The sequence below is a fragment of the Pieris napi genome, chromosome 8 (assembly GCF_905475465.1).
Source record: "Pieris napi chromosome 8, ilPieNapi1.2, whole genome shotgun sequence".
NCBI classification, from domain to species: Eukaryota; Metazoa; Arthropoda; class Insecta; order Lepidoptera; family Pieridae; genus Pieris; species Pieris napi.
The window spans coordinates 1,126,337-1,141,515 of NC_062241.1; the positions used below are offsets into that span (position 1 = coordinate 1,126,337).

At 32.1% G+C, this 15,179-nt stretch overlaps 1 protein-coding gene across 3 annotated transcripts in view; it reads left to right on the forward strand.

The window, feature by feature from the left end:
• The first annotated feature begins 3,914 nt into the window (after positions 1–3,914).
• Positions 3,915–15,179, forward strand: part of LOC125051689 (synaptotagmin-10-like) — an 87,076-nt gene continuing 75,811 nt past the window's right edge. For all 3 annotated transcript variants that reach the window (XM_047652192.1, XM_047652190.1, XM_047652191.1), the window contains exon 1: positions 3,915–4,033. In XM_047652192.1, the coding sequence (XP_047508148.1) occupies positions 3,922–4,033 (112 nt within the window). In that variant the 5' untranslated portion in view covers positions 3,915–3,921. The remainder of the gene's footprint in view (positions 4,034–15,179) is intronic.

Sequence of the window (15,179 nt, forward strand, 5' to 3'; positions counted from 1 at the left end):
TAAAAATGCAACGCCATCTAATTATTAAATATTAAACGATAAAAGTTTTACTAAATTCATAATGTTTTAAGTAAAACAGTGCATTATCCTTAATATAAAAGTAATTTTAAAAGGTTGTCTGATAATATAATTTGGAATGTTATTTAAATATTATGTTACGTAAGGTGATATTCACCAGACGTAATTCTATCTATTGTTTAGACTGCTCATACGATTTTATAATACTGAAAATGAATGTATGTAAACAAGTAATTTGTTCAGGTATGACTCTAATAATAATAATAAATCGTTTAATTTCAAAGAAGGTGATTCAGATTACTTAGAACCGTACAATCAGCCATATAAAAATAGGCATGCAAATGTCATATTAATTATCATACTTAGAATTAAGTTAATTTTAATTGTTGTCAAAACTTATGGTCTAAATACTCTCTCACACACGCTATAAAGACACCTTGCCTTTAAACATTTAATACACCTTCCCTTTGAAAGCATTACACGGTAGTGATCTATAACTTCTAGGAGGGTGATTAAATAGTTATATAGCCATGGCAAAACAATTTTTTGATTACAATGTGGTGCAACATGCAGGCATCCACAGTCGTGGTAGATAGGTAGATAACGGCAAGTTTCTTAAAATGTTTTGAATAACTTTGGATGCGTTTTAACAGTCTTAACTGCTTCTAGGACATATAAACTTGGTACTGTCAAAATACCTTATCTGTCATAATACTGTATCTGTCATAATACTTTATCTGTAAAAATACAGTCATAGCTGTTTCTAGGATATAAAAACTTGGTACTGTCAAAATACCTTATCTGTCAAAATACTTTATCTGTCATAAAATCTGTCAAAATACAGTCATAGCTGTTTCTAGGATATAAAAACTTGGTACTGTCAAAATACCTTATCTGTCAAAATACTTTATCTGTCAAAATACCTTATCTGTCATAATACCTTATCTGTCATAATACTTTATCTGTCAAAATACAGTCGTAATATTTTCATGATTAGTTGAGGTGTCCCACTACTATATTACTATCTCCTATTTATCAATCCTTTAAAAGAATATATTTGGATCATGTTTATTAAATGAAACATCTTAATAGACTCTCATCATTACACCGGTGAAAATTACTTGTCAATTGACGATGACCATAATTGCAGAAAAGCAGTTGAAACGCTATGTAAATAATGTAATAAGCCTGCGTGGATGATAATTGATAAAGTTTTATTTTAATTAAACATTTGATTGAGTCTGTTCTAAACCACCTTTATGCTATTATATAAATTTAATGTATTGAATACGCCTGATTTTTCTGTATGTAACAATCTATATATGAATATATCCTGTCACCATAAATTATAAGTCCTCATTTGTTCTATCAAGGCTTTCTGTTTAGGCTATGATAGTAAATACTATTGTACTTATAATAATAATGCAAGAAAATGATACATAAATGTTGTGGTACAATGTAAAGTTCGCATATTCTGCCCCACATTATGGCGTGCAAATTTGTCTTAAAAAGGAATTTTACATAGAAGTTACATACATTATGAGGCATTTCAATTAGTCAATTCTTATATTATTTGTAGTAATAAAATATCACAGTATTAAAATTCATTAAACAATAGTACATTAAGTCGACCTTTATAAACTCTAGTAGTGGAAGATACTTTAATGTTTTTGATAAATTATTATAAACCATACAAAAGGTGTTTTGCCCAAACAATTCCAGATGAATTTATGGCACAGCCAATTTCTCCCCATGTCTACTTCGATATATGTCTTATTAAACATTGTAATAAAAAAAAATTTGCTGTATACTTACGATAAAACACCAATGCTTAGCTATTACGATTATTTCTAAAATAACATACTTATTCGAAAATTATACATTGTGAATAATGTATAAAATATTCCATTTTTAAAAATTATTAAGATGTATGCAACTCTTAAAAATACATTAATGCATTCCTTTTTAAACTATTCCTCAAGGACTCGTCTTGGTGTCATTCAACTTTAACTAATCAGGGATGAAAGTCTCTTAAACTAAAGCTTAAATTTCAAATGGTAATATTTGTAATACATACTGGGAATTGGGACTGAACCATTAATTTAACTTGTGCGGAAAAACAGTGTTGAAGTTTTATTCGTAAATCCCTTTAAAACCAAATATAATAGTTATTATTTTAATAGGAATGAAATATATATAGATAATAAACACATGTACATAAAAATGAGAGAAGTGCCGGCCTAGTGGCTTCAGCGTACGACTCCCATCTGAGGTCGTAGGTTCGATCCCCGGCTGTGCGCCAATGGAACTTTCTTTCTATGTGCGCATTTAACATTTGCTCGATATGAGAGTCGCACGCTGAAGCCACTAGGCCAACACTGCTACTGCAGGTTATATATTATTAATATATTTTTTATAATATTAAAAATTTAAACTATAGGTCGAACTTTCCACACTTTTCTTTTAAAGATAATTTAAATAGTACATAGCCTTTTATAGCAAAATCTGAGTAAACTGAATCCTATTATAATTTTTAAATGAAAAGCTACACTAATTGGTTTACAAGAACCCCTTATCAGGTGAAGGTCTTCTCCAAGGATCTCTAGGGGTCTCAGTCATGGGCAAGCTGAATCCTGCTCGAGTCACCCGTAATGCAGTTCAGCCCTGCGATTCTGTAACTCACTTCACGAACTCACACAGCGGTTTTTGCATCGGCGGTCGCTTTCAAATCAGTCGTGAAGCAGTCATTTTATGATTTGGCATTCTGATAAACAATAAACTACAAGCTCCCACCTTTTCAGAATGCCCAATCATAAAATGACTGCTTCACGACTGATTTGAGAGCGACCGCCGATGCGAAAACCGCTGTGTGAGTTCGTGAAGTGAGTTACAGAATCGCAGGGCAGGGCTTTAGTAATGGTTTTTGTGTCTTATTTTATTCTTTAATATAATTCTAATCTAATTTTGAGCATGCTCCGTTCTTAAAGATATATCTATATAAAACAGAGATCTTATGAGATATACGTTTCACCCATACGTTTCTTCAACCGTAGAATCTATCTATACAGAAGGTGACGTGTGACGTAGCTGGCAACCTTGTTCAGCTGAGCGCTTTCCAAGTTCGAACTTTGTATGAGGACTTTAGATTGAAACTTTTATATTAAAATATGGGTGCTTAAAATGTTATACCCTTAAAAATGAATTAGTCCATACTAAAAAGTTATTAAATTCTTCACAATAATTGTACCAATAATGTAAGTAAATTAACTTTAATATAGGTCTTTTTATACATTTTTACCAGACAATTCATTACTTATTAATTATATTATGTATAATATTTACAATGATGTATAGTTACAATATTTTACGAAACAATTACTCGTAATAATTATCAGTGCCATTGTTAAAAGAAAAATAGGGGTAAATTAAACATGCACAAATTACAGGAAGTCCCATTGGAGCCAGATTACCCGGATTCCTCTTTATTACAGTCAAGCGAATTAAAGCAGATTCATTTTCCATGAAATTGCACGGACGAATTCCCAACTGTTTTCGTAGAGCTTACAAAAGCACTAAGCGAAGTCCGGACACGTAAAATAACAGACGTAATAAAATCAACATTCACACAAAATTTCAAACTTGCGCATTTTATCTAGTTATTAAAGATGAGATCTAAGGTAAGAGTTTCAAATTTTTAAGTTAGATAGACTTATTCAAACGAATTTCGATATTATTCTAAAATTTACAAAAATATATATTCGTAAAGGAGCGTTCTATCGTCAAGTGTATTTCTCTATTCAAACATGTGTACAAAGGGTTCCTTTTTCAAATTTCAAGGTCCAGCCCTCACCTGAGGCAACGGGCAAGGGGTGAGCGCCATTCGCTCCCCGACTGCCGGCCGGGATGGGCGTTCCGCGAGTTAGTAGCACCGCGTCAGCCGAGCTCGAGCTCGGTCGTGCAAGGCGGCCGCACCTGTTGATCCTCGACGATTCACGTGAAGCGCGCCTCACTGAAGGTTAGTGGCCTCGACAGAGTTCAATTTGTGTGCGATTTATGGATCGCACATTTTAGTTGATTTACGAGATTTTATACTCGCTATTGTATTTGAAATTTTTAAGGCCTTTAACCGCGCCGTTATAAAGAAATTGACACGGATACGGTAACATTGACCAGTAACTCCAGTATTATTTGCAATTCTTTTAGATTAGATTTTTACTGCTATTATGCTATAAAGAAGTTCATTATTACGTTTGATTAAATAGTGAGAATCGAACCGTTGTGCATTTGGTTTTTGCTCTTGGCTTCGATTTTTTTAAATTTCGAATTTGGAATTGTAGTTACGATTTTATTTTTATTTAATGTTTAAAATCGTTTCCTATTATGAAGAGATTTCAAAAGCTCTTGTAGTTCTCTACTTTCTCAAACGTGAGTCGACCTATTCTTTTCACAATAATAATATTATTTAATTTCGCCAATTAATCTCAATAATTTATGTCCAAATCGGAAATATGTATATATTTAAATATTATTAACCTACATAAATACACCCTATTTAATTAGTAAATTAATGTTTTCGTATTGAACAATTTAGTTTTTCTTAAGCGTTCCTTTGATGATAAGAGAAAAATCTAATTTTCATGATTTATTATAAATCAATATTAAGAGTACCAAGGTCATATGTACAGATTAAATTGAAACTTATCAAAGCGTTTGAATTAAAATATGAATATCAGAAGCAATTTAAATGAGACTCATAATAAGCCATTATATTGTAACTTTGCTAATGGACCGGTCATTTATCTAAACTTTGCTTTACATGTTCAATATAAGTTGGGATATGAGCCAGATAACTGAGATTTTAATTATTAACTGGTAAGTTTTGTTTATATTCCAATAGATTTTCTGCTTTATGATTTATAATTGAAATAGTTATTTGTGTGTGGCCCTAAATAATTTTAAATTATTTACTAACAGCATTCGGCCAACGTATTTGTTTTATTAGCAAAGGTTTATGACAAGTATTTGTCTGCTGTATTTAACCAACTAAATGGAAAGTGTTGTTTTAAATTTGTACCCGCCCTTCCTTCGCACGGGTAGAGCTTATCATGCCTACTGATGCAACCTTGAAATTATATGCAATCAATAGTGGCTTCACTTCAGAAACCTTTAAAATTATCGTTATATTAACTAATTTACACAAAACATTCCACATTTATAACTTTTTTTATTAGTGAGTTAAATAAAATTAAATTCCTACTATGGTTTTTGAGTTTATCGCGATTACACAAACATACGGGACCGAGCATTTTTCTCTTTCACTATTATCTTAAAGAAACGTAATATAGTTTTTGTTAATTAATTAATTTCCCACCATTTTTTTTTTAAAATAATTAATGACATTTTCTCGTTAAAACCTTTCTATGAAAAATATAAATTATCTGAATATTTTAATACCGAAACAGAAGTATAATTCCTAACATATGATATATCATGTACTGTGATAAAATGCGATAACTCGTCCGGAGGATGTGGAGTTCCTATATTGTTTTATTGTGACCTTGACATCTCTATATTTGTAATATTCTATAGTTTATGAATATTTTAACACAAATTCTCATACACATCAAAGCAAAGATTTCAATCACAGCGAAAGGCCTGACTAGAAAAAGTATCTTTGTTCTCCGTCCACCATTTACACTACGACCGACACGTCTACGACCACACTTTATACTTGCGGTGCCTACATTATTAATTAAAAATAAAATAAATCAATTACGCTACAACCTTTTTAGGTCTGGGCCTCAGATTTCTGTATCTGTTTCATGATCATTTGGCAAGTAGGTGATCAGCCTTTTGTGCCTGACGCACGCCGTTGACTTTTTGGGTCTAAGGCAAGCCGGTTTCCTCACGATGTTTTTCTTCAGCGTCCGAGCGAATGTTAAATGCGCACATAGAAAGAAAGTCCATTGGTGTACAGCCGGGGATCGAACCTGCTACCTCAGGGATGAGAGCCACTTGGCCAACACTGCTCACATTATTAATTAACCTAATCCAAATCCCGTCTTAAAAAAATATTTCTACGATAACAAATTCATCATTTTCGTGAAAAAATATTAAAATTTGATCAGGTAAAGTCCCATTAACTTGAGAGGATTGTAATGATCCCCGTTGTGTTCATTTTCAAGGATTTTTAATAATACCATATTAGGGTTGACACCTGCCACTCAATAAAAGGGTGCTAGCGTAGGATGTAGTCTACAAAAAACTTGTAATAAAATTTTTAATAGAGATTTTAAAGCTTTTATCAATAGATAATAGAGATTTTAAGGCTTTTTTCAATAGATATTAGAGATTTTGATAGCTAAAAAACCACCAATTTTTTTTTGAAAGCTATATTAAGATAGTTATAATGGTTTATTATACGAACCATTTAAATAACCTATAATATGCAAAAGAAAATTATATTTTTTTATTTTACACATTATTCTTCTATCTTTACAGTTAAGATTTAAACCTTCTTACAACTTAAAAATTACTATAAAATATGAAGTAGCGGTCTGTAAAACAGCTTAATCAGAATATTAAAACCTGCAACAAAGCAGCTCTTCAGCTATTAATTATAAGGCTTAATGATGTGGATGGAGGCTCGTGAAGACCGTTTTCCATATGGAAATTATTTTCCGAACGGTGAGCGTTAATTAGCTGTTCAAAAGGTTTATGTGCCTTTTTCGGTTAGTGTTTATTAAACAATTTATAATAACCAAACCTTAATATGATAGATAACATAAATAATAGATATTATATAACGTCCATGAACGAGAACGCTACTTCTGAAGTATGCATTGTGCATTTAAAAATTACACGAAAAACTCCGACTGAAAACGTAATTAAAAAATCTAGAAAGAATTAAATAATATTAGCCTACAAAGACAGGGGTCCAAATATGATTCTTTCCCATTCGGTGTCGAGACCCTAATTCCGTGGGGTCTATATTGGGCGCTATGAAACTTTTTAAGGCAATAGCTAAAAGGTTAGTTAAGATCACAGGAGACCGAAGAGCTGGCAACTACCTCGGACAAAGATTTAGTCTAGTTATTCAAAGGAGGAACGCTGCCAGTATCTTCGGAACCTTGCCTAAAGGGACTCCTTTTAATAATATATTTTAGTTATTCTATTATAGTTTTTAAGGTTTTTAGTTTTAGATTTTAATTTTTTTTTATTTTCTATAATATTTAAAAAACTTAAATCGATTTTACGATATACTGCCCACAGCAATAACGATGCATATTAAATCACGATGCTAACAAAGTCTGGGAGCCTCATGACATTGTTTCTTCGAAACTGTCTCTATAGTTTAGCGGTTCACACACTTAGTGTCCGAGGTTAGATCGCGGTGAAACAATATACGGAATACCCAGGTAAAATATAGTAACGGTGAAATTTTAGGTCTGGGCCTCAGATTTATATATCTGTTTCGTGATTAATTTCTTTATCCGATCTGTAGGTGATCAGGCATGGGGCAAGCCGGTTGTTTTCCCGTACGATCGAGTGTAAATGCGCATATATACGAAGACTTTAAGTCCATTGTGCACATCTGGGATTCGAACTTCCTCAGGGATGAGTCGCATGCTGAAGTCACTAGGCCAACAGTGCTCAGCAGCAGACCCAGTTACCTATTTAAACCTTTAAAATTCCTGGAAAAAATCTTACCATTCTTGATATTTCAGGCATTTTTCCTAGAAATTGTTATTTGAAATTGAAGAATGATTTCCAAATAAAATTTATTTATACCCAGTCGCTTAGTTATAAACGGAACATTTATACGGTTACTAGCGGACCCGACAGACCTGTCTTAACTATGAATATTGATTAAATGATATAATTACCTAAAAAATATTTCAGAAACAAAGTGTTTATTATTCTTGCTTTATGATATACAATATTCTTTGTTTGTTTTTCTGGTGTTTATATAAATAGTTTTGTTTGTATTCCAACTAGGGAACAGGCGACATAATATATCTGGCCATGTGATAGATTATGTTATATGTATTTTATCAATGTAACAATAGTCAGAATTACTTAATATGGTGGTTAAGTATTCTTAAATTTTCTAATATTCCGCGCAATTTTCTTAATTTTTTCTTTCATAAGAACCTTCTCCTGACAATACAAAACACAACGAAAAAGAATTAGCGAAATCGGTTAAGCCGTTCACGCGTGATGCCGTGACCAAGAAAGAAAAAAGATATCTGCTTAGTTAAATTTTAAAATCACCAAAGCAAATAGAATTATTGTTTTTGGTATTCTATGCTCTGAGGTCTTGCATTCGAATCTCGGCTGTGTATCAATGCAATTCTGTGCAGTTAATACTTGCTCGTACTGTTAGGAAAACTATCATAATAAAAATTATTGAAGCAACATATGAAAAAAAAAACCGTTCCTACGGACATAGGATTCTATCTTCAATAAAATTAGGCTAGTTGAATGGTGTCAATAGCACGTATCACGCACCAACTAATTCTAGTAAAAAGTCTTTGAAGTTGACCCGTTTAATACATATTAAATATCCTATTAAATCAGTGACATTATCCTAGGTTATGAACAAGTGTGCCAGCAGACTGTGTGGGCGTGACTGTCGGGTTGGGAATTCCTTTTCAATATTCTATTTGATTTCCTTTAGTACCAATTTGTGCTTTACGATATTCCTTTTATTATGTTTTGATTGATGATATTAAAAATATCCGGGCCAAGAAAACCAGTTGTTTAGTAATTGCAAATATCCTTCCAGTAGAGAAGGGTTAAAATCGATTAATGTAAAACAAAATTTATTAATTAAATTACGAATCTTCCTATACATTTTTATTTGCTTTAATGAGAAAATTATACCATAAATGTAAAATGAAAAAATGTTTTATGTTTTATTATTATTAGTATATAATTTAGTTTTTTTAATTTTGATTATGTTAGGGTATATAATAAAACATTTTACAAAATTAATTAATTTAAAAATTTTACCATAGCAAAAATGAAATAACTGAAGTTAGAACACGGTTAAAATTATATAAATAAAGCAAATAATTAATATTAAATTTGCTAAAGTTAAATTTACTTAATATCCTGTTTCAAGGAGAGGAAGCAATTGAAGTATGAATATTTGATATGTGAATCCATTGATAGACCTCGTAAATGTAGTGCGCAAACGCGTGACGTCATCCGCTGATCTTGACCCGGAAGTGGGTCATGAGCGGATCCCGCGCAGCCTGCGACCTTGCTACGCCTCTACCGCGAGCTACGTCTGCTACGAATTACGTAGCGGTTTTATGAATTCTTTGTTCCTTTGAATTTGTTTAGTCAGAAAAGTAAAATAGTCGTAATTGTCTCTGTTATTTAAATTTACTTTTCATTAAATTTTTGAAGAGCACTTATATTTGTTTATTAAAATTGACGTCATTTGTCTGCTTGTATTTATATGCTATTGAATAATCGCATATAGAAAGAAAAATGTACTGTGTCAAATGTTAATTGATAAAAGATGTACATAGAATTTCTGCTTTGCGCATGCACTTTCCGTGATCTCGTGATTAATATTGACCTAGACATGGGTCAGGACCAAATCTTGCCTGATACGTATGAAGTCGATCAATGAAAGTTCCGCACTAACATTTCACTATTTTTAATACTGTCAATCGTATTTGTGAAATACTTTCTTTGCCTTGTTCTTTGGGACAAGTGGAATGCGGCATAAATATATAGAAATACTGCTTACCGTTAGTCCTCCGTCTCTCCACTTTGTGGGACGACAAAATAAAAGCGTTAGCACAAGCGTTAAAGCAACAAGAAGCGTGACCTCGCGACGGCGGGTACAAGTTTTCTTTGCAGCGCGGGAGCATGTGTAACGGTCCAATTTCTTCTAGTGGTGTTTAAGGAATGGGTGCAGTAAGGACACAAAATGTGAACGGAGAGGACGATAGGTACTTGGATGGCCTGAACACTTGTAAAACTATAGCAAACAATGAAAGCGTTTTGCGTATTATGAAACAATTTTTCGACTTATCTTCTTGAAGTGAAACTTCTTTATCGGGGTTGGAAAAAAAATTAGTGTAACATTTTTTCTTTACGCGTCACATTTTTCCGTTATGCGCCATCATTTTGAAGTGAAACTTCTTTATCGACGTATGGGAGAAATTTTGTAGCAAATCGTCACGTTTTTCAATGATAGTAATAATTCTATTACAATTAATGAAATTCTATAATAATCTTAGTAGTAATAAGGTAAAATGAAATATTTGTATTCATATCTATGATAATAAAAGCCTTTTGTTAAACTTTATCTAATTTAACAAATTTCTGTAATGTTGCATATAGTAGATCATTTTTCGAAAAATAAGATCATAAAGAATCATAAAGTACACGCACAATTTTTTTTTTTAAATATTTGAACTAGCAACATTTCTAACAATTTTTGTTATATTCTAACCATTTACAAAACTTCAAAGTAATAAAAATAAAATCAATAACCAACACCAACCAATTTGACTTAGGGTTCTTCAAGAAAATATCGTACCAATTCTTAAAAGGCTGGCAACGCAGTTGCGTGCCTTCTGGCAATGTGAGTGTCTATGGGAATCACTTAACATCAGGTAAGCCTTCTACGGCCATCTGCTATATATATATATATATTTTAAATAAATAATAGTTTAAAAAAACTATGTGGGTTGCTCGATAGACGAAAAATATGGCACAGAGCGCCCCACGCTTTTTCACAATAATACCAGTATTTTTTGTTCATTACCATTTTCAGCCTAAATTAGGAATTATTTTTCACTTTTTAGTTTGATGTACTTTAAAGCGTGTTTTTTAGTTTTTTTTAACTATAATTTATTTTTTAGTTTAATTTTTTTTTCGTATTTTATTGCATTGTCATCGATCTTTGGCAGGTGCGCAAAATTTGAATAAAATCTGTCCGTTTAAAGTGGGTCAAAATCGAGTCCGAAGGAGTCGGTTACATACATACATACAGGTGAAGCTAATATAAAGCGTGTAAAAAGCTGACAAATCACACGTATCTATTAGCTATATGAAAATCCGTGTTTGTCGTTTTATACAGTCGCGGCGGAAAGTGAATGGCACCTGCTCAAAGAATTTTAGCTTTGGGTAATAGGAGTAAAAAACAGTGATGCTGCATCCCTTGGTCATGGGTTTTTTGATATTTTTCTTATGTGACTGGAACATGCAATTTTGTGTTTAACACATTTAGTCTCGTAAAAATCATATACTATTTGAATGAGATAGAAAGAAAAGTCCATTAGTGCATAGCCGTGATTAGATCACACGGACCCAGGGTTGCACGCTCAATCCACTAGGGCCGGACTGTTGGTCACATAACTTTAGTTACAGATGTTATAGCAGCTTTAAATTAAATTTTCAATACAATTTGCCATTACATCTCTGGCAATACTCATACATTACTCACATATCTAATCCCGAGGACTAACGGAGCCAGATTAGATTGCTTACATGTATTTGATATATATTGTATTTTGATTTCCTGTAAATATTAAGTTTTCGTTCTTAGGAAGTTTATAATCAGACTGTTCATGAATTAGTTTCTAGTTCCTTTATATCGTTTTAGACCAATGAGTGTTTATATTTCAAAATAATCCCAATGATAAATCCAATAAAATAAATAAGTAATATTGTAATTAATTTAAAATTTATAACAGAAGGAACTGTGTCTTCTTTAATATTGTAGAGATTAGAGAGAAATTCACCAGTACAATGCTTTATAATTACCATCTTAAACATATTATATGTATATTTACTTGTAAGATATAAAAGAAATACCTAGCCGAGTAAAACGAGTACATTCGTTGCCATTGCTGGCCTAATTTTGGGTATCAAATACAAAAATCACTTAATTTTTATTCGAAAGAGATTAATTAATGTTCTTTGGTCAACGCCGCTTCGCTACGAAAAATTACGAAATTTATAGACTCTTTATTTTATGTACTAATCAAATTTGTTTTAATATCTGTATTGCGGAAATTGAAATCCCTTACTTAAATTAAAAGATCCAAGCGTAGAGATGGTGGATAACGACTATGTCAAGAAAACGCGACAAATTTATGTAATGTGGTACTAGTGTAAGATTTCTGAAATATGTATGCAATTATACAGTTTCTTACGTATACATTTGATATACAATTGCGTTCACCGAGATAATATAACTTAACTAATATAGCGGAGTGTATTATTAGTGGCTTTAAACAAGTATAATTAACATATACGTACGTTACCCTGGCGTATAATCAATACTTCATTTGTATGTAATATGTAAAGCCACAGTGGATAGGAACTAAAATAAATCCATACAAATCTTTGGTCAGTCTTAGTGTTTAAATTTCTTGCGCCTTTATTCGAGTTCGATTCCTGACAAAACTATTAATTGGGAGGTTTGGAGATGTAGTCGTTAAAAACAATTAATGGCTTAGACTCAGAAATGTGTATGTAGATCGGAGAGTTAGAAAACAAGATTCGAATATTGGGAAAACATCTGTTATCATGTACGGAAACGTGTTATTATTTGTTAATACACTGTACTGTATTCTGTATTTAATTTATACAGACAGAAGTATAATTATAAACAAACTGAACACTTCAATATTAACTTTAACTCGACGTCCTTCGTTCAAGAACTGAGCGTTTATTTAACAGCGTGAAGTATTTTTGAATCAATTCGACTTATGGTCCTTCAATAAAAGAGCGTACCAATTCTTATAAACCTGGCAACGCGCGCGAGCCTGGCAATGTCCATGTTTGGCAACGATTGCCCACTGTTATATTAAAAAAAATACATTTTTAATTTGAATTTTTTAGAACATTTTAACTGTTGTGGCTTTTATCTCTAATAAAATATAATAATAAAATAAATATATAATCTATTTATATTTAAGATGACTTAAACCATACTATAGCAATATTATTGAGTTTCAACAACTTTCAATATTACGTTTTGACCTAAATTTAAGAGGAATTCCTAAATCGAGGCCAAGTCGAGCTTAATAATGTCATTATTGCTAATTAACTGGCTCTTGTGTGCTAACTGCGTTATTCGAGACTTATTAGGTCATCTGTTAGAACATTATATTGTATCAGGTTTAAAATTTGAAATACATCTAATGCAAACATGAATTTGTATACAGACTCCTATCGTTTAGGAACTTATCGAAATATTAATTTAAATAGTGCACTAAACCTAATGAATAGGAACATACAATTATTATAATTAATTTTAATACACAAAGCAACATTCTTGTAAAACGGATAATAGTCATTAAATAACTAAAAAGTAGTACTGGGTTAGTGATTTCAGCGTGCAACCCTCATCTCTGAGGTCGTAGGTTCGATGTACATTAATGGTATTTTATGTAGACATAGACAATAGATATAACGTTTATTACAAACAAAAACACACAAACATAAACACACTAAATAACAATAATCAAAGAAAAAAAAAATTGAGATATCAAAAACAATTTAAAAAAAAAATACTTTTCCCATTCGGTTCGTTTCAAGTATATAATGCGTGTGTGCAGTGGCTGTAATTGGCCCTGGCTCAGCATTATGCAGAATGTTCCACAGCACTGGTCATTCTGCATGAGACCACAGCAGCTAGTTTGCGCCTCAGTCGCAAAAAAAGAGAAAAATAATAATAATAATAGTTACCAGTGTACGTAATGAAGTCTTGTGTAATGCATTTAATACTCGTACGGTGAAGGAAAAGATCGTGAGGAAACCGGCATGTAGACCCGAAACGTCAGGTGGCAGGCACAGAAGACTAATCACCTACGTACCTATTAGAAAAAAACCATTATGAAACAGATACATCTGAGACCCTGGTCTAAAAGGTGTAAGCGTCATTGTATTTTTATTATTTATAATTTCTAATACGTATCTTATAGCAAAGAGGATTAGAAAACGATGGATCAGTTTATAATTACAAATTAATATTCATGAACTTCGCGTGCTTCTTGATAGATCACCCAACTCCCAAGTTATATGGAATATAATGAAGCTAAAATTTCTATGTATATAGTGTTTATTGTCACGTTTTTGCTATTATTTAACGTTTGAATATTCGTTTAGGCATTATTGGGGACCATAAAAGGTATTTTAAAGCAGCATTTAAAAAACAATAGTGGCGCTACAACCTTTTTAGGTCTGGGGCTCAGATTGCTGTATCTGTTTCATGATAATTTTTTAATCTAATAGGCTATAAGGTGATCAGCCTCCCGTCGACTTTTTGGGTCTAAGGCAAGCCAGTTTCCTCGGGATGTGTTCTTTTACCGTTCGAGCGAATGTTAAATGCGCACATAGAATGAAAGACCATTGGTGCACAGCCGGGTATCGAACCTACGACCTCAAGGATAAGAGTCGCACGCTGAAGCCATTAAGCCAACACTGCTCTAACCAGCATGCAACCTTGCATAACCAATGATTATAAAAACAGATGCGACACTACCACATTGCGGGGAATAATTTTATTTTTATTTTTTTATTCCTAATTTTTAGCCCGGTATTTGTCAAGTTGGAGAATTAGGTAAATTACGTAGCGAACAGCATTAATTACTGAATTTGTAGAACATTTTATAGTTAGCACTTTATTTTATTGGGACCACATAATTAGGGCAAACATATGTTATAACGACAGACTTACATATAAAAGTCAAAAATCATTTATGCATATAGGTAACACAATGTACACTTATGAACGTCAAAAAAGAATATACAATAAATGCTTCTAATTTTACATTTTCCGCCAGTTCTCAAATCAAGGGCGTAGAACGGAAGAGAAAAACTGGCAATAAATATATTATATAAAGTCAAAGTCAAATCATTTATTTCAATTAGACCATCTAAAATGGCACTTTTGAACGTCAAAAAAAAAAAATATAAAGAAGATTCTAGTTGCCCCTTCCAAAAGGTAGTTTCGTGTGGAGAAGAATGGGCAAGAAACTCCACACTTACTCTTTTAAAATAGGTTTACAATATTTTGTTACATTTGTTAAATAATTATATGTGAAGACAATGTACTCTTAGAATAAACTACTATACTAAAAAAGTTAGTATACATGTTCCTCACATATTTACAAATATCGAAA